This window comes from Spinacia oleracea, chromosome 6 (assembly GCF_020520425.1).
Source record: "Spinacia oleracea cultivar Varoflay chromosome 6, BTI_SOV_V1, whole genome shotgun sequence".
Classification (NCBI taxonomy): Eukaryota; Viridiplantae; Streptophyta; class Magnoliopsida; order Caryophyllales; family Amaranthaceae; genus Spinacia; species Spinacia oleracea.
This window is the reverse complement of record NC_079492.1, coordinates 127013873-127034609: the sequence shown is the minus strand read 5'-3', so window position 1 is coordinate 127034609 and position 20737 is coordinate 127013873. Positions and strand designations below refer to the sequence as shown.

Genomic DNA, 20737 nt, shown 5'->3' with positions numbered 1-20737 from the left:
TATAAACGCCTTTTAATATATAGTATAGATAGATAGATAAGGTGAATATAACAGAGTACTCCTACTAAGTAAATAAACGTAACTTGCAGGATTAATACTCGAATAGTGATTAGGTCTAATTATTTTATTTTAAAAAAAAAAAAAAAAAAAATCGGAAGGTCTAATAGTTAGTGTTTCATTCACTTGAATTTTCCTCAACCCGTAACAACAATAATGCCAAAAGCAAAAGCACAAACGAAAGTACTAACGATAATAATTAATTAATTAGATGATGATCGGGATGTTATTTTAAATGATCGACGACAACAATAATATACAATAACCATTGTTTGGGCTCTCAATTGAACACCAATTGGCCAGCAGTCTAAAGCCCAATGACTCTATACAACAACATCAACCCCATTCTAACCTACTTGGCTTGTCAGCCACCAACAAAGGCCCAAGACCCAGTTACAATAAATGACTTATGGGCATTTATTACACAAACACTATAAATAAGCCGTCAAGGCTCACACCTCAAGATACGTCCAATTTATTGCCTTAAGACTACTCTCTAGAGAACTCTCTCTAGAATCCGAGCATCGTTCTTACTTAGGAATCGGAGGGACTTTCCTCAGAAACACCCTCGAGGCTAGTAATATTGTCATTGTGCAGGTAAATTCGGACACAACTCATTCAAGCAAGCACGATCTTCAACACTAGCGAAAAGGGGCTTTATACGAAGCCCATTGTTTCAACACCGGAACAATTTGGCGTCGTCTGTGGGGAAGAACACTTCAAAGCTTTGAAAAATCAACCATTTTTGCTCTAAAAATGAACAATGACAATATCAATAACGGTGACAATGATGTCATCGTTCGCACGGATTCAGAATCCAACGCGGAGGTACAACCACGGTCAGAGGCGAGGTCACAGCCAAGCAGGGCTACGACCGTCATGACCGCGAGACCTCCAATTCCATCCCGGGAAGAGCTCACCGCGGCCTTAACCATCATGCAAAACTTCCTCTTCAACGAGAAGGAGCAAGGATTGGCAAACGACCGCCGAGAAGAGAGGAGGATTAGGCGACGGCTGAACATGCCACCCAGTGAAGAGGTTGCTAGACCCGATCGAGCACTTCCTCCCATGTCAGAAACTCACCTCGCATCTCAGTGAAACCTCCCAAAGATGACACCTTTGGCATAGTTTCTCCTAGTTAATCAAGGGTATGAACCCTAATGATAACATCATTGGATTTTGCTTTTAGAAAGGGAGAAGAGTAGAAAACATTGTAGATTTAAGTAGGGATTCGAAATTACCTATTTAGGATTAGTTTGGATTTCCGATTAGTGCTCCCAATTGCATAAATGCTTGAAATTGTATAGGAAATTATAGTTTAGGATTTGATTTTGTATTTTGATTTTGAGGGCAGATTTTGAAATTACGACGATGTGTTTATGATTTGCTGCCCTAAATGCTTAGAAAATGAGGGCTTAAATAAAGAATTAACCGGCTAAAATCCAAAAGCCAGCTGCGCCTGGCGCAGGTGACGTGGCTCAGAATCCGCCAAAGCAAGGACGATGACGTCGTCCTTGCCTTTGTCTCATATGGTTGTACCTTTGTACGAATTGTACGAAATTAGCACATAGTGATTGCTTAAGGATTAAGGCTTGATTTGCGTCTAAAAACAAGCCGTTTTGAATTTCAAAAGCGTGTTTGGACTCGGTTTTATGGGTCGGGGCCCGGCATGCTCGGTTTTGTAGGTCGGCGCCCGAATTTGGATTGCTTAGTGTCATTTTGACTGAAAAAGGCCTTGTAAAGCCAATGGAGAGGTCCATTAATTGGGGGAGATTGTGTTTGCATTTTGAAATTGATTTTTGGAAATTGAATTTAGTACCGAGTTCGTTATGGGAACGGGCTCGGGAATTGGACTTTGGATTTTGGATTTTGGATCTTGGATTTTGGATTTTGGATTTTGGAATACATTTTAGCAATTTGGACTTTCGCACGGAGTTGCACCAACCACCTAGCTAGGATAATAGTATCGTCATCATCCCATTAGGGAAACACGATTTAGGTGTCTACAGTGAGCTTGGTGTAGTCCTCTCCATTAAAGGACCAATAGCTCTATATTGTGACAATAATTGTAGACACCACTAAAGAGTCAAACATGTACTTCGTAGATTTCACCTTCTACGAGAATTCGTTGAAAGAAAAGAAGTCGATATAAGCAAGATTGGAACTGATGACAACATCTCAGATCCATTGACAAAACCTCTGCCACAAGAGAAGCACAACTCGCACAAAACAACTATGGGAATCAAGCATATTGGAGAATGGTTTTGATGTCTTTTAATGTTTTAAAATTTTAATTTTTGAATACTTTGTAAAACATTATGGTTAACCATTCATAGAAATGAATTAAGTTTCATTCTTCCATTTAATATTGTGATTTTATTAAATGATGAGCCCTTTCAATTTGACAAAATTCAAGATAGACTGTCAGGACTAGTCATGTGACTAAGAAATGTCTATCAAGTGAGCTTGAATTTTAAAAGTTAAAAATGGTCCCTGGTCGGAAGTTTTTCTATAAAGGTGGACGCATAGAAAACGCTAGACGACTAGAATGCAAGATGACTAGTAGTTATGTTTCTTGAACTATGTGGACATGGAAATGTCGTAATCATTTGCATAGATACTTACGTGACAAGACTAGTATCGGACAAGACCTATGAAACTTTACTGTAAGAGATGAAAATCTGTCATAAGTAAATTTCATTATCTTATTAGACATTAATCCTCAATACCTGAGTGATTTGAGCTTACTTGTTTGAGAACTGGTTACTTTGACGCTGTCATCCGTCGCACCGTAAAGGAGACCATAACGGCAGCGCTCAGGTAATCACCTATTAAACGAAGTCTAAACTCAAGATCGCAAGATTGAGATTGTCCTCCCATAAATCGGGAAGAGATGCTAAAAGTTGTATAAGGCCACTCGGAGAGCTAGAAACTGTAAAATGTATGGTCGTGCTCAGATGAATCATAGGCTATGATTATCTGTTTATTTGAGCAGTTGAACTCTGACACCGAGAAATACCTCTGAACTAAATAAGGATGACCAATCTTACCTTATGTTCATGAGAAGGCATTGAGCGACAAAGTAATTAGGAAATGCACACTTGTCCCTAAGGGTAAGTGGGAGACTGAAGGAAATAGTGCCTTTGATCCAAGTTTGCATTTAATGTTAAGTCTAATAAATGCAGTTTAGTATTAATTAAGCAAGTTAATTATTCAGTGAGATCAAGTGATTTGAATGCCTAGCTAGAGGCCGTTTCAGTTCAAGTGGAATTAATATCATTATTGCCACAACTTACTCTTGACTGAACCCGTAGGGTCACACAAATAGTACGTGAACGGGTAAAGTATTTAGGTGAATATTATATTCAGTAAATACTCTAATTATGAATATTCGGAAATGACGGATGTTGGTTTAAGTGGGAGCTAAACAAATTGTTAACGGGCAAAGAAATAATATTTGTCGAAAATGAAGATATTACCGAAAACGAAAATATGGTTCATGACAGAAATATAAATATTATCGAAGTCGAAGATATTCCTGGAAACCGAAATATTACCGTAAATAGAAATATTGCCGGAAACAGAAATATTGTGGAAAGCGGAAATATTATCGGAAACGTAAATATTGTTCGAATCGGAAATAAATTCCGAAATCGAAAAACGAATCAGAACCACGAAACGAGCACCGGACCATTGCACGAAGCAATGGCCCATCGCCCATTGCCCAAGTCGCAGCGCATGCCAGCCTCAAGGTCAGCGCTGTTGACCAGCGCGCATGGGCCAGCATTGATGCGCCTTGCTGGCGGGCCAGCGCTGCTGGCTTGTGCATGGCCAGCGCTGCTAGGCTGTGTGCACAAGGGGCAGCGGCTGGTCGGTTTGCTTGCCTTGCAAGCAGCAGTCAGCCCTAGTGTTTTAGGGTTTTGGGTTTTGGTAAATTCCTAAAACTTTCCTAAAACGTTCTAGGATTTTGGATCCTAGGGTTTTTCCTGTTTCCTATAAATACATGGCCTATGGTCATGAATAAACACATAAATTGAAACACAATTCAATTCTCTTTGCCTATCACCTAAAAATGAAATCCCGAAATCATAAACCTTGTATTATATCCTAGTTGGTACGATTTAAGGCGGATCCGAATGTACTGTGGACTTTCTACGGAGGGACGACGTTTGGCGTTCTAACTTGTTCTTGTTCGGTTTGGGAGCAGCAAGGGAAGGCACACATCACAAAGTATAAATTATGCTAAATGATTATGTGCATTTAATTTGGATTCCGACATTTATGGTTTTTCCGCATGACATTGGATTGTTCATAACCTAACAGTTCACCCTAGTATGTCTTGAGTTCGTAGATGACCCAGGCCCACTTGAAGCTTGTTGAGTTGGTCAAACCATGGCTAATTCACGAGGAGAAGAACTGTAAGAAAGAGAGTAATTTTGTTATTTTTTTTGTGCGAATTGATGTGGAGAAAGAGATAAGAAGAGAGATTTTTTTTTGGGGTTGTTAATGGTGTGTGAGCGAGAACAGAGAAGGAAAGGAGTGTTTTTTTTATTTTATAAATGGGGTCTGACCAAAAACAAAGAAGGGAAATGAGAGAGACATACTTTAGGAGAAGAAAACCTGCAAAAATTGCAACGGTCATTGCCACGTATGACAAGCGGCCTGATTTTACAGGTCGTCATTTCAAAGGGTTTGTTAAAAGAAAATAAGTATGAAAGGTTGGATCAACGAGAATTATCGCGTAAGTAGGACTGTTAATGAAAGACCGGCCAAATGGTGGATTATTAGAATTAATTTTTTCATGTTTTTTTCCTTTTTTAATCTTCTTTTTTTATTTTATTTGCAGTATGTTAGGTTATATATAAAAAATTGAACGTTGGTTTTTTTGCTTTGGTTTTGGAAGGCTTTAAAATTTTAAAAGGGTGCTTTTGTCTATTATTGATTCTTTAAGTCGTTAAATGATTCTGGATTTATGGATTTTTGTACTGTGTATAGTACTTGTGTTATTTTAAGGAGAATTAAGCAGTTTTCGTAAAAAGCAAGAACCCCAAACCTAAACACTAATCGAGTGCTCATTAATATAGTTAACTTTTTGCTAGTAATGGGAAGTACGGATACCAGTAGCGTGTTACAACACGAATCCTAATTATTTGTTTGATTGAATGATCAAGTGAGAAAATAAGCTACAAAGTCCAATCAATACTCTATTTGTTAAGATAGAATATAGGAGATATTATATTGTGAATATTCTGTAGAGTCCTAAATATGGTATGTTACCTAATATGAGTCCTACATATGGTATGTTACCTAATATGTAATCTAGGGTTTAGGTAATGAGTTGTACTATATATATACGTGTGTTATTAATGAGAAGGATACGAGATTACACAATATTTGACATGGTATCAAGAGCTTAGGGAGATCCTAAGGACCTTTTACAAAAATCATTCCCTGCCGGTGGGTTAGAAAATACAACCCACCGGCGGGATTCGAAGAGTTCCGCTGTGAATATGGTTGAAGAAAGTAGGAGTATTGTGGGGTTGGTACGTGAATGTTAGAAAATTATTGATGTTAATTTTTTTTTTTTTTTTTGGTGATATTTTAGAGTATGGGTTAGTGCATGAAGCCTTCTGCTGATCGGATTCGAGTGTGGATCTGAGTTTGGTTTTGCTCCGAAAAACCAATGACGGATTGAGCATGATTTTGCTCAAGAGAAGCCGGAAGGCGTTCCCGTTGTATTGAGATAATTGGTGAGTTCGAAAAGAAGGGCGTTCTCATCAAGAAAAAAAAAAAAAAGTGCAGGTTCGAAAAGAATGGCGTTCTTGCTCGATTTTTTTTTATTGAAGAATGGTGTTTCCAATCGCAACGTTCGTGAAACTGCCGTTACGATTGAGGGAGGGAGTAAAGGATAAGTAAAGGATAACGTAGTTATCCTAGAGGATAGAATATCATATGAGATAGAGTTATGTTATATGATATGGGTGATACTGAGGGAGTGTCGTCACCTACGGGTGATACTGAGGGAGTGTCGTCACCTACGGGTGATACTGAGGGAGTGTTGTCGCATACAGGTGACAATGAGGACGTGTCGTTGACTAGTGGCGTCGACGAAGGGGTGTCGTCGCCTGTGAGGGAGGAACAACAACATTATACACCCAGTCGAGTGGATCAGACGTCGTCTCACCAACGACAGGTGTCGATGAGACAACGGGTAGTGATGAGAGTGAGACAAGGCGGTCATCAGCCCGTCGTATGTGTCGACGAAGGTTCAGTTAGCAGATATCGTCACTAAAGCGTTGGGGAAGAAGCAATTTGAGTTTTTTTTGAACAAGATGGGCATTCGAGATCTTCATGCTCCACCTTGAGGGGGATGTTAAGATAGAATATAGGAGATATTATATTGTGAATATTCTGTAGAGTCCTAAATATGGTATGTTACCTAATATGAGTCCTACATATGGTATGTTACCTAATATGTAATCTAGGGTTTAGGTAATGAGTTGTACTATATATATACGTGTGTTATTAATGAGAAGGATACGAGATTACACAATATTTGACACTATTAGATCCATGATTAATACAATCCAAAGTACGTCTATACATCCTTCCTACCAAATACAAGTTAATTAATTCAAAATTAACAGTTTAAGTCTGGATCGTTTTGACCTATGGCACTAGTTCAACCATTTTTCTTAGACAACAACATGACCTTAGCCAATTGTTTTGAGCGGCATCTTCTGTAGTGTTAATATTCAATGACATACAAAGCATCACTATAGATTTTGGTGTCCAGAGGAGTTTTCGTTGTAACTTTATACGTAACCGATTTAGCGTGCACCCAATATTGTTGGTGGTTCTACCGTGCTGATAATAGCCTTGTTGGCTACTCCAGTAGGTTAAAAAAAAAAAAAAAAAAAAAAAAAGCAGCAAGTGTTTAAGTTTATTTTTTTTTTGAGGAAAAGAAGCAAGTGTTAAGTCGATTAAAGAAGAAATAACAAAAATGACTTGAAATGCGGTGGTGCTTTAAGCTGTACATTTCTATGGTGGAGGAGAGTCCTTCCTAATCCAACCTGGAATCTACACTTCTCTCACCTCTCTTCAAAATTAACACTATACTACTCTCTTCTCTACTACTGCCTTCACCTTCACCTTCACCTTCACCTTCACCCTCTTTCTCTCTCCTCCCAGCAAACAAACAAACAGACCAAGAAAGAGAGAGACATTATTAAATTTTTATTTGTAAGAATATTTCATCTTCAATTTCTAGCCATTGTTTTAGAAAACTAATTTAAGAAATTTTTATTATTTACAAAATTACTCTGTGAGAGGAGAGAGAAACTTCTTCTTCATCATCAACTGTGGGTGGGTGGGGTTACTGCACACCACGTACCACCTCCACCACCACCACCACCACTACTATCATCACCGTTTACCAAACTTCTCCGCCATGGATTCTCTTCCTCCTCCGCTTCTCTCCTCCCTGCTTCCGTCGCATTCTATCTAAAAGGAGGAGAGAGATTACACCACCCCCACCACCAACGACAATAAAAACAAAAACAATTTTCTATAGAACAATTCCAAGATTAATTTGTTGTGTGAAGAAAGAGATTAGATTCGGATTCCTATTTCAGGTATCCACATATTGCATATCTTTTCTATTAAATTTTCATTCGCATTCTATCTATTCATTTTAATTACACCTTGATTTTTTTTATTTTGATTTTGATTGCAGAATTTTATTAAAGACTCACAGATTTTCCGAAGAACCCTAGGCGTCAATTTTTCCCCCAATTTTGGTTGTCAAAATGCGGTGGCTTCTCCGATTTTCCGGCTTCTTCTCCGCCGCGTTAATCATGATAATTCTGTCTCCTTCCCTTCAATCCTTCCCGCCAGCAGAAGCCATCCGATCATCTTCACCATTTTCAGATCACAGATTCTCTTTCCGAAGCTCCCCGGCTTTTCGTAACGCGGACGAATGCCGCTCCACCACCACTGCCACCAGCGGCACAGCCGTTAACGTCTGCGACCCCTCATTGGTCCACGTCGCGATCACTCTGGATGTGGATTATCTCCGAGGGTCAATCGCCGCCGTACATTCCGTCTTGCAACACTCCTTTTGCCCGGAGAATGTGTTCTTCCATTTTCTCACCTCCATTGAAACTCAAAACCTCGAAACCCTTGTCAAATCCACCTTCCCAAACCTCAAATTCAAGCTCTATGCCTTCGATGACCGCATCGTTCGACCTTTAATTTCCACCTCTGTTCGTCAAGCTCTAGAACAACCTTTGAATTACGCCCGGAATTACCTCGCCTCCCTCCTCGAACCCTGCGTTCGTCGCGTCATATACCTCGACTCTGATCTTATCCTTGTTGACGACATTGCCAAGTTATGGAATACAAGGCTTGGGTATAAAACAATTGGGGCACCGGAATACTGCCATGCCAACTTCACAAAGTACTTCACCCCGGTATTCTGGTCAGATAAGCGGTATTCCAACATCTTTAAGAACCGGAAACCATGCTATTTCAATACAGGGGTGATGGTAATTGATCTAGTGAAATGGAGGGCGCAGGGATACACTAGGAGAATCGAACGGTGGATGGAGATTCAGAGAAAAGAGAGGATCTATGAGCTAGGTTCATTGCCACCGTTCCTTTTGGTATTCGCCGGGCACGTGGCACCAATCGAACACCGGTGGAATCAGCATGGACTAGGAGGTGATAATGTTAGAGGAAGTTGTAGGGATTTACACCCTGGTCCAGTTTCTCTCCTCCATTGGAGTGGCTCAGGGAAGCCATGGATGAGACTTGATGCTCGTAACGCTTGTCCTTTGGATTCTCTTTGGGCTCCTTACGACTTGTACGTGCATACTACGCGTCGGTAACTTCCACCCGTTTTTTTAATATAATTTTAATGATTTTTACGGGTTCGTTTAATTTTTCATTTTTTTTTACTCTTCCCCTTGTGATTTTTAATTTATGTTCTTTTCTTCTTTCAATTTCAAAATGGGGGAAATTGTCAATTTTTTTGGTCTTTAATTGGATGAAAGGTTGGATGGGTATTAACTTTTGTCATCAATCATCGGGAAATGGAGAGTATCATGATATTATGGGATGAAGTACATCATTAGTTTATGAGGGTGTTTGTATTTGTTGCTAATTTGCTACTCTTATCCGATTGTTATTGTTGTTAATTATCCTCAATAAGAAATAAGCAAAAACAATTGAAAAAAGTTTATGACGAATTCTTCCATTTGTGCTTCTCTATAGTCTATAGTGTTGTGTTCTACTTTGAGTGTTACTTTTTGATGTAGCTGGGATTTGTATCTCATGTCTTGAGTATCGGCTCAAAGATTTTACGGACTAAGCTAGCTCAAATCTACACATTGAGTGTATTTTGATATACCAACTACTCTTTATATTTGGTGCAAGTATAATTCTTCAACGGTATTATTTGTAAGAGCTACTTTTAGGTGTTGGAAATTTTTGTCGGTGAATTAGTGAAATGTACTATAGTGTGTTTCTCCATCCAGGTGATAGCAATTAAAGTGTCTGATTTCCCCTTGACTAAATGGGTGCTCCGTACTATCACTATGCCAGGAAACTATTTCAGAAACAATGAAATGTGGTTCTCTGGTGTTTGCTTATTGATATTTTTCGACAATCTGTATTTGTACCTTTCTCTTGTATGGACATTGGTGCACTAGGTGGTTTGGTGAATTACTAATTGCAAAAGTTACTACTCCGTAGTTGATTAAGACGTACATGGATCCTTTCAACTTTCAAGTCTGTAGATAGTGAGATTATTGCATCTAAGCTAGGTACAAACAAGTTTAACCCGTAAAACCCCGACCTTGTTTCCCCCTGGCTGTATCCATAAGATTTTCATTTTAACCCGCAGCGGTTAATCTGGGATTGTTATCCATTAAACACAATCACGAAGGTGTTTCAGAGACAAAATTGAAATGTCGGATTGTTTGTATACTAACAAGTACAAGTAGTACATAATTGATGCAAGCATTGTAGTCTTGACTAGATTCTTGTTGCTATTAATAGGAAAGAAAGATGCTGCTGCTGTTGCTGCGTACTCTGTTTCATGTCAGTTGTTTAATTTAAATTTATAGCAATTATTATGTTAATTAATTAAAACAAGAATCAATTATTACTCCGTAGTAATTAAATTTGGGTGCAACTTGCTTACAGAATAATGTAGGAAGGTTTTTACTCCAGTGGTTTTGAGTTGTCAGTCGTGTTTGTTCAATTCTTTTATCATTTGTTTTCTCTGAAATCTTTCCCTAAATGTTCCTTTGTTTGTAAGTATTTAGTACGAGTAGTACACTTGAATTCTTGATAGGGGGAAGTTGGGGATATGCATGAATTAATTGCACTAGGTTGTGCAAATCTATTGCCAAAATTGCAATTGCAACAGGTGTAGTACTACTCCGTATATTTTATGACATGGCAGGATGGATTGATTCTAGCCTTCTAGGTCATATTAATTTTATGACATTGGGCAAATCTGGAAAGGAATGGGCTTAATATCATTCATGGGGGTTTGTAGGTAGGTGTAGAATCTGTAAATATTAGTAGAGGCGACAGCCGAGCCAAGTTGTATTTGACTTATTTCGACTTATCTTAGTTTATCTCAAGTTGGGATTTATCTGAATTTATCTTATTGGTTATGGTTCGATCATGTTAGGCGATGAAGTTAATGATTTTTGCTTCAATTGGACAATATGAGTTCGGTCATGTAATTTCGAATGCAGTTTGGGTAATCAAGGTATAGTTTAGTTTTCTAGATTTTGCTAAGTACTGAGCTCTGAGTAATAAACAACTAGGATGATAACATTATGAATATTGGTAGGTGGTGAAATTGAGTTATTTGTTAGAACTATTCCAAATCCAAAAAAAAGAGGCAAAATCTCGCCCCTGGGGCCCACTGCCCGACAACTCGAGCACCGTAGAGGAGGTAAGTTACCACATGTGCGTCAATTAATCAGTTTACAAGGGATTGTGTCTTCTCACATGATTTGAACCCTAGACATGCTTTATATTTCTAAACTCGGCCATATTCCTCTATTACTAACTGAGGTATGCGCCACTAGAGCTATGCGCCAAGTGGCAAAACATTTGTGTTTCTCACAAAAATTATTAGACTATTCTCAAAACAAGTAGAGTAGTACTAAATGAGTGATAAATTAGTATTGTGTAGATTAGATATTCGTTAATTTAGAACTAGTGCAACTAGGGGTGGGTATCGTGTTGGTAGAAAACATATGGCTTGAATTAGTTATCCTAATATTTGATGGTATATTCTATTTTATCCTAAAGTAATGCTAAACCAAGTGTGTGAAGTACTATTCAATTTAAATTAATTGGCATCTTACATTTCACCATTTGCGTGTCCTATTTTTTTTTGGTAGGCATCACAAAAGATAACCGGGCTTGGATTTTAATTTTGTATTCCTAAATTAATTTTTAACTTGCGTATGGTTTGACACTTAAATAAATAAGAGTCGCGGTTTGACCGGTGTATACAACTTAATGTCGCTTAATATAGAAGAAAAAGTTAAAATTTTACAACTGAGTGATGTAATTAAGTTCATTTTACAACTAAAAAGAGTCATGAATAGTTTAGATAAGTTTAGCGAAGTGAAAATAACATGGATAGAAAACTCTTACGCTCTAGTTTATCATATTTGAAGTACCCAATGCATGATTATTAATAAGGCCATGTTCATATAGACTTTCTTCTTCTTTCGGAATTTCAGTTCAGTTTAGAAGTAATGATAGCCAGTTCAGTTGTGTTCAACACTATAAATAAGTCTATTCCAGTAAAGTTAGGTTTAATTCTAATAACTTCAGTCTAGTTTGTTTTAGATTTTATTCATTCCAAATTACGTAGTACATGTCCTAGACTAACAAATATTTTTAAAAAGCTTGTACTAGGTTTAGTACTCAAACTCAAAAGCCTTTAGTACTTGTTTGTGTTTTGATTAATGTTGAAGTGGGGAGTGTTTAATTAAGTGTTTAAAGTACAAAACATAAAAGCCAGCTTGTATTTTTTATAATTTATAATAAATAAAGAAAATTTAAAGATGCTTTTATTTATGTTAACTTTTAAAAAGGAAGGTTGCAATGTAATAGGAGAGAGAGTGATAGTGTGTGAAGACTGATGCTGCGGTGGCAGCGGTGGGACTCTTGTGAACTACCTCACCTTTCGCTATTATCTTCATCTTCCTATTTCTCCTCCTTTTTTATTTATTTATGAAGTTTAGTTTTAATAATAATAAAATGTTAGCCCGTATCTACTAGTGGACTGTTACTATTTGTCTTAAGGTGATGTAGCGTAAATAGAAGCTTCTATCACGAGTTCATGATAATCCAAAAGTATATAGCTCGACTGATAGGGAGTTACTAAGAGAAACTCAAATTTTAGGCTTTATTTGGTTGGGAGGAATTGGAAGGAAAAGAAAAGAAAGGAAAGGAAAAATAACGTTTCTTATATTTGGTTCAAAAAATTATATGGAAAGTGGAAGGAAATGAAGGGAATTGGAAGGAAAGCTCCTTGTATAAAAGTTTTACTTTCCTTTCCTCCCAAAATTGGAGGAATTTGGAAAGAAAGAAAAAATTAAGTCTGTCAAACAAAATATTAAATATTAAACTCACGTTTTTTCTTTTCTTCCCTTCCCTTCCTTTCCTAATGTTGTACCAAACATGGGATTCCTATCATTTTCATTCATCATACCAAACATGGGAAAATATATTTTATTTCATTTCTTTCTCTTCCTTTCTCTTCCTTTATCTTCTCTTCCCTCCTTTACTAATATTGAACCAAATAGGGCCTTAGAGGAAGTCATTTCGGCATGATGTGATATGTTTCAAAACACATCACAGGGGTATTTCTGTAAATAAATTGAATTTCAATGGTACATGTTTTTAATGGTACATGTTTTTATTGTAATGGTACTCCGTTTAGCGAAATGGTACTTTCTTTTTAATGAATGGTACACAAAATGCCTTGTGATGTACATCACAGCATGCCGAAATTCCGCTTTTACCTAAATTGAACAATACAGATTATACTTGATTTGATTCGTTTATCCTATCTATAGTACTGTATTAAAAAGCGTTTTTAATAACGTATATGTGTCACATTGAACTCCTCTATTCACCAGATCATGTCATGCCATCTCCTTATCAAACTATGTACAACAAAAGTTTCGTATAATAGGATTCGAACATGGACCTGTTACATACAAAATGGATGTCTTACCGTCTTAGCCAACTATGAAATATTCATTTTTTTGAACGTAAATACATGTAACTTGAACATACCAAGTCATCTCATTATCAAAGATAACTACAACCAAAAATTATAATAAGTTTTATTTTTATTTTTATGGAATCATAGTAAATTTTTGACTGTGTTAGACATATTTGTAGCACAAAATAAAACAACCAGAAACCAAACCCGAATTGTCGGCCTTGCATGTAAGCCAAGAACTTACGAATGACTTTGTCTTATGTTGATGAGTTGATGGAGGAAGACGTGGAGAGCTCGACATCAAAAACTGAATTTTGATGGAGAGTATTGAGTTTACATGCCCAACTTGCAAACAAATTAACTTAATTGTTAGTGTACGGGGTGTCCTATCGGCACCACTTGGTACCGGCAGAATTCCCCGTAGGTAAACTTAACCTGCAGATAATCTGATCATATTAGGAACAGAAGGGCTACCGGCAATATTGGAAAGACCCCTACCGGCATTATCATGAAGATAACCAACCAAGGGTCACTATCAACAGGTCGCTATCTAAACACAAGGGACCCACCTGATCGTACCCTTGGATTGGTCTATATAAGGAGCACCTCATTTATTGCTATGAGGTACACAAACACTTAAACACACTTCTTTCTTACTCTCTAATCATCTCTTAATCATCTCTTAATCTCTCAGTAATCTTACTTAAGCATCCGAGGGGGGATCCTCGAACCACCCCCGAGGCTAGTTAATCCATTCTGTTGTGCAGATACCAACCGGCACTCTCGACAGGAATCCAGTATCCCACAGTCAGCTGTTCTCATTCCATACCCGGAACAATTGGCGCTAGAAGGAGGGGACCTTATCCCTTGAAACGGTAGAACAGTCAGCATGGATTTCTCACAGAAAGACGGTAAAAAATCAAAGAAAAGTCAAGAAAAAGCAACAACCCCGCAACCGGCGACAACCTCCAAGTTCCAACCCTCACTTCTAAACCCCGCCCATCCATCACAAGCACAATCAGTTATAAGCCCAGCAACAAAAAACACCTCGATACCGGCACGAAAGGAATTCACAGTGGAGGACGATGATGAGTTAGAAATAGAAAGCCCTGCCAGAGAGCAACCGAAAACTCCGCTGGAGCAGACGCTGCAGGAGCGCCTGTCTCCCCCTGTCGGAAGTATTCACGGGAGAGCAATTGAAAACACTATCAGCGGTGATGGCCGCTTTGTCAGAGCTACCAGCCTCGCAGCAGCTAGGGTCAGTCGGCAGTCTAAGAAAGACCAGGTCGGCGGTTCCCCAGTTACCTGTTAGGGATCTCCTAACTGCCCTGAATCAAGAAAACACCCCAGAAAAAAGAAAGCGCTCGGATCCGGCGGAAACAGAATGGCCTGAAACAGAGCAAGTCCCAATCGCGGAATATGAGCGAAGAGCGCCGGTTCTACAGATAGCTAGACGGCAGACAATCCAGCCAAAGGATTCTCCTCTGTGCCGAGAAATCCTAGAAGAAATGATGGAAAGGATAAAAATCCCGACAGGGAGATACGATGGGACGACGGATCCGGAGGATCACTGCACCACATTCGAACAGCACATGATGATGTACACAGATTCTGATGCCATGTGGTGCAAAGTATTCCCATCCACACTCTTAGGAGTTGCAGCGAGCTGGTATAAGGGCATAGAGGCACACTCCATATACAGTTTCTGACAGCTGCAGGCGTCGTTTTTGTCACGGTTTGTGAGCAAACAGAAGAGAAAGAAATCGTCGGGAGAGTTGATGTCGTTCGCTCAAAGAGATAGAGAGCCGTTAAGAGATTATCTCACCCGCTTTAACAACGAATCAATCACTATTCCCAATTTGCAGCAGGAGGTTGCTGTTCTGGCTCTGATGAGGGGAATGCAAGAGTGCGAATTCAAGAAATATCTCAGCCGGAAGTCATACACCAATCTGGGTGACATCCTGCACAAGGCCAATGAGTACATCAGGGGGGATGAAATGATGAAGATCTCCAATGTGGTAGTGGCAACCGGCGGAAATGTCGGGTACAATCCAGGCTATAATCCGCAGGCGGAAAAAGGAGGAAACAATTTTCATCAGAGCAATAATCAGCAAGGGGCAGGCCAGAGAAACCAGAATAACAGAAATGTCAATCCACAGGGGCAGAGAAGCCGACAAGACAGAAGGGAGTCCAGAGGACTCTTTGATAACTACACTCCGCTGAACACACCGCGGACGGCAATTTATAACATAAACAACAAGATGGACGGCTGGAGAAGGCCGCCACCAATGCAGAGTAGGGAAAGGAATGTCAAGAAATTCTGTGACTTCCATAATGAGCACGGCCACCTAACAGAGGACTGCAGAGACCTCAAAGACAACATTGAGGATATGGTCAGAAAGGGGTATTTTTCACAGTATAGGGCGAGGCAAGGAAATGGTAACAACAACTCGGTGGGGGGAAACCCTACCAATTCATACCGGCCACAACAGCAAAATCAACAACAATACCCTAGAATCGAGCAGCCATATCAGCCGCCTAGAATCGAGCAAAAACAGCCGGAAACCAGTGCCAGAGCAGAACAGAGGGATGGCGGGAAAAAACCACCCGTGTATGTAATTTCTGGCGGTCCAGTCCACGGAGGGACAATAAGCGGCGCCAGTAGAAGCTTGGAGGAACACAGGCAAATGGTAAACTATCATAACACAAGAGTGTGGCCTAACCCACCCAGCATACCAGTGATGACGTTCTCGGAATCGGATTGCAGAGGCATCATTTTCCCGCATGATGACCCACTAGTTCTTACAATTGATATAGCAAATGCCGATGTGAACAGAGTACTGGTAGACGGCGGCAGCTCAGAAAACATCATCTTCTGGGAAGCCTTTAAACAATTGCACATACCAGAGGACGAGCTTCAAAGGGTGAACTACCCAGTAATCGGTTTCTCAGGATCTACAGTGTACCCAGAGGGTAGTATACGGCTGCCGGTGAAAATCGGAGAAGGATCTGAAATGCGAGATCTCATGGTGGATTTCCTAATCATTAAAGTACCAGCGGTCTACAATGTGATCATCGGTCGCCCATTCATACATGACGTGCAGGCGGTAGTCTCCACCTATCACTTGACAATGATATATATGTCGAACCTGGAAAGGCCGGCAAAGATAAGGGGAAGTCAGTTGGCGGCAAGGTCCTGTTACTTGACTGCTTTGAGAACACCGGGAAGAATGGTCCCAGAAGTAAACTTGACTACTGAGCCGGCAAGGCAGGAGGTACACTTGACTACCAAGCCGGCAAGACAAGAACAACTGCCAAAAAGGAAGAGCTGCACAAAAAGGGGTCGAACCGACCTGAACATGGAACACTTTGATGAGAGGCCGGTATCAGCACCAAGACCAATGCCAGATGGTCTGACAGAAAATATCGAGCTGGAGGTTGGAAACATGGATAGAACAGTCGTGATCGGTACAGAAATGGGGAGTGACATGAAGGTTAACCTCATAAGCTTGCTGAGGGAGCACGCGGACATCTTCGCATTCTCGGCGGATGAGATGCCTGATATCGATCCAGAGATAATGGTCCACCGGTTAAACGCCGACAGAAATGTTAGGCCTGTACGGCAGAAAAAACGTAATTTCTCCACGGAAAAAATGACAGCAATACAAGAAGAGGTGGATAAACTGCTGGCGGCAGGTTTTATTGAGCCATGTGACTACCCTGAATGGTTGGCAAACGTAGTAATGGTAAAAAAGTCAAGTGGGTCATGGAGAATGTGCGTAGATTTCACCAACCTTAACAGAGCATGTCCGAAAGATTTCTACCCATTACCACGGATTGATAGGCTGGTAGACTCCACTAGCGGCCATGCAATGCTCAGTTTCCTAGATGCTTTCTCAGGGTATCATCAGGTAAGCCTGCATAAATCAGACAGGAAGAAGGCGACCTTTATCACGGATGCAGGAGTTTTCTGTTATAAGGCGATGCCATTCGGGTTGAAAAATGCAGGGGCAACGTATCAAAGGCTGGTCGACAAGGTGTTTGCCGACCAAAAAGGCAGAAACGTGGAGGTCTATGTAGATGACTCTATCGTAAAAAGCCGGAAGGAGGAGGATCATGTTAGCGACCTCCGAGAAACTTTTGAAACTTTGAGAAAATACAGGATGAAATTAAACCCAAAAAAATGCGTCTTCGGAGTAAGGTCGGGAAAATTCCTGGGTTGCTTGGTCAGCGAGCGTGGCATAGACGCTAACCCTGAAAAAGTAGAAGCAATCATCAGTCTGCCGCAACCCAAGAGCGTAAAAGACATACAGCGGTTGACAGGAAAAATGGCCGCCTTAAACAGATTTGTGAGCAAGTCGGCAGATAAGCAAATGCCCTTCTTCACAACCTTGAGGCAAAACAAGAAGTTCAAATGGGGGCCGGCAGAGCAAGAGGCTTTTGAAGCTCTAAAAAGTCACCTAAAGAACCTGCCAACAATAGCAAGGGCAAAAGAGGGCGGCAAATTACAATTGTACATATCGGCGTCGCCAAAAACAGTTGCAGCAGTACTGGTAGCCGAAACAGAAAACAAAGGGCAACAGCCGGTATATTTTGTGAGCCATGTGCTAAACGGCCCAGAAACAAGATACACGTTGGTGGAAAAAATGGCATATGCAGTCCTCATCGCGGCTAGAAAGTTAAGACCATACTTTGATATGCATACAATCGAAGTGTTAACAAACTTTCCTCTCGAAAAAGCCATCAGCAAGCTAGATACATCAGGCCGGTTGCTAAAATGGGCAATAGAGTTGTCCGAGTTTGACTTGGAATTCCGGCCAAGAACTGCAATCAAAGCCCAGGCATTGGCGGACTTCATAGTTGAAGCGTCATACCAAGAAGATGAAGTACAAGCTGAAGTATGGGATGTGTCAGTGGATGGTTCAGCTGCACAGACAGGCAGTGGGGCTGGAATAATCATGAAATCGCCAACAGGAGACATTTTTGAGTATGCTATAAAGTTTATGTTCAACGCGTCAAATAACGAGGCAGAATACGAGGCAGCAATTGCCGGCATCCAAATGTGCCTCGCAGCAGATGCCAAAAGAGTAATACTGACAACAGACTCCCAGCTGGTAGCAAGTCAATTCAGCGGAGAATATGAGGCCAAAGAACCTTCAATGGTCAAATACCTGGAGAAGTTGAGGTCGGTGTCGGCTCAGCTAGAGAAATTCAGCATTAATCTGGTACCCCGAGCAGAAAACACACTGGCAGACGCACTATCAAAGTTAGCAAGTTCAAATGTCGCCGACTTGAAAAGAACAGTCATGATGGAAGTCATGAATAAGAGAAGTACGGAGTCGGAGGTAATACGGGTCATGGCCATCACAACTACCTCAGAATGGTACGATAATATCCAAACATACATACAGACTGGAGCCCTACCAGCAGATTTAGCAGAAGCCAAAAAGACAAAAAGGGACTCGGTTTGGTACATCATCCTGTGGGGACGGTTGTACAAAAAGTCATTTAGCCTGCCATTCTTAAGGTGCCTGACAGCATTCGAGTCAGCAAGGCTGATCGAAGAGATGCACGAAGGAACACGTGGGAACCATGCCGGTGGAAAACCCCTTGCCATCATCTGTCAAAGGCAAGGCTATTACTGGCCAACAATGTTAGAAGATTGTCGAGCTTATGTAAAAAAGTGCGAGAAATGTCAAAAGTTTTCAGCTGTGATAAACTTGCCAGCCAATGATTTGATGCCCATTCTGAACCCAATCCCATTCGCACAATGGGGAATGGATATTGTTGGACCATTCCCAATGGCGGCTGGAGGGCGCAAGTTCTTAATAATAGCAGTGGACTACTTCACCAAGTGGATAGAAGCAGAGCCGGTAGCAAAAATAACGGCAAACCAGGTGAAAAAGTTCATATGGAAAAATATAATAACAAGATTCGGGCTGCCGCAGGCAATAGTTTTGATCATGGATCACAGTTTGATTGTGCACCCATACAATGCTTCCTGGGATTATACAGAGTAAAGTTAGCTCACTCGTTAGTATGTCACCCACAGAGCAATGGGCAAGCAGAGGCGGCGAATAAGCAAATCCTGGCTGCACTGAAAAAGAAGCTAGAAGACTGTAAAGGCAAATGGGCAGATCTTATGCCAGAAATTCTGTGGTGCAACAGAACTGCTATCAAGGAGGCTACCGGCGAGAGTCCATTTAAATTAAGCTTCGGGTCTGAGGCTGTCATACCGGCAGAAATGGCTCTGCCAACCATGCGAATCCAGCATTACGATGAGGAGAGAAACGATCAGCTGCTGCGACATCAGTTGGATTTCATGCCAGAAATCCGCATGAAAGCAGAAATCAGTTCGGCAGCATACAAAAGCAGAATGAGCAGAGCATACAACAAGAAAGTGAAACACCGGCCTCTAGGAGTAGGAGACCTGGTACTGCGGAGAACGGCGGCAACAGGAAAAGGAAATGCTCAAGGAAAGCTGACAGCCAATTGGGAAGGACCATACCAGATATGGGAGGAAATTGTTCCTGGATCATACCGGTTAATGCAAATGGATGGTACCGCGCTCAAGAACTCCTGGAACGCCAGTACTCTTAGAAAGTACTATGTTTGAAAAAACTGTAATGATGATGTATGAGCAGACTGATTGCAATAGCAGCCTGCATTTTGCTGTTATGTATAATTAGGGCGGTCCTCAAATACGACCAGTCCATAAATGAAGGAAGAAAAAAGCAAAAAACAAACGCTGCATAAATCAACACGCAAAGGTAATGTATGGATGTGATCAGTAACAGTAAAGAAAATAAATGCCGTTTGGGCACTTTACTGTGAATCGTAGCAGTCCATAATAAGTTGATGTGATTAGTAGCTTTGGAGAAAATAAATGCCGTTAAGGGCACTCCATTGTGAAGCGTAGCATTCAACGAAGTGTATGGATGTGATCAGTAACAGTAAAGAAAATAAATGCCGTTTGGGCACTTTACTGTGAAGCGTAGCAGTCCATAATAAGTTGATGTGATTAGTAGCTTTGGAGAAAATAAATGCCATTAAGGGGCACTCCATTGTGAAGCGTAGCATTCAACGAAGTGTATGGATGTGATCAGTAACAGTAAAGAAAATAAATGCCGTTTGGGCACTTTACTGTGAAGCGTAGCAGTCCATAATAAGTTGATGTGATTAGTAGCTTTGGAGAAAATAAATGCCGTTAAGGGGCACTCCATTGTGAAGCGTAGCATTCAACGAAGTGTATGGATGTGATCAGTAACAGTAAAGAAAATAAATGCCGTATGGGCACTTTACTGTGAAGCGTAGCAGTCCATAATAAGTTGATACGATTAGTAACTTTGGAGAAAATAAATGCCGGTAAAGGGCGCAGCATTCAGCGAATTATGTGGATGTGATTAGTAG

At 40.4% G+C, this 20737-nt stretch overlaps 2 protein-coding genes across 2 annotated transcripts; both read left to right on the top strand.

The window, feature by feature from the left end:
• Window positions 1–7035: 7035 nt before the first annotated feature.
• On the top strand, window positions 7036–9321 carry LOC110794426 (probable galacturonosyltransferase-like 7). The gene is made up of 2 exons (XM_021999406.2): window positions 7036–7691; window positions 7793–9321. Exon 2 carries the CDS (start codon window positions 7866–7868, stop codon window positions 8943–8945), a length of 1080 nt encoding a protein of 359 aa, XP_021855098.1. The 5' UTR covers window positions 7036–7691; window positions 7793–7865; the 3' UTR covers window positions 8946–9321.
• A 4895-nt stretch (window positions 9322–14216) lies between these two features.
• Window positions 14217–19943, top strand: LOC110794394 (uncharacterized). The gene is made up of 4 exons (XM_056832763.1): window positions 14217–14505; window positions 14561–14958; window positions 15046–19224; window positions 19380–19943. The coding sequence occupies exons 1-4, from the start codon at window positions 14217–14219 to the stop codon at window positions 19941–19943; spliced, it is 5430 nt and encodes a 1809-aa protein (XP_056688741.1).
• Window positions 19944–20737: the final 794 nt, after the last annotated feature.

Coding starts and splice junctions, on each gene's coding strand:
- LOC110794394 (XM_056832763.1), top strand. CDS start 14,217: ATGGATTTCTCACAGAAAGACGGTAAAAAATCAAAGAAAAGTCAAGAA. Junction 14,506..14,560: donor CCTGTCTCCCCCTGTCGGAA/GTATTCACGGGA, acceptor CCGCTTTGTCAG/AGCTACCAGCCTCGCAGCAG. Junction 19,225..19,379: donor CAAAAATAACGGCAAACCAG/GTGAAAAAGTTC, acceptor TGTCACCCACAG/AGCAATGGGCAAGCAGAGGC.
- LOC110794426 (XM_021999406.2), top strand. CDS start 7,866: ATGCGGTGGCTTCTCCGATTTTCCGGCTTCTTCTCCGCCGCGTTAATC.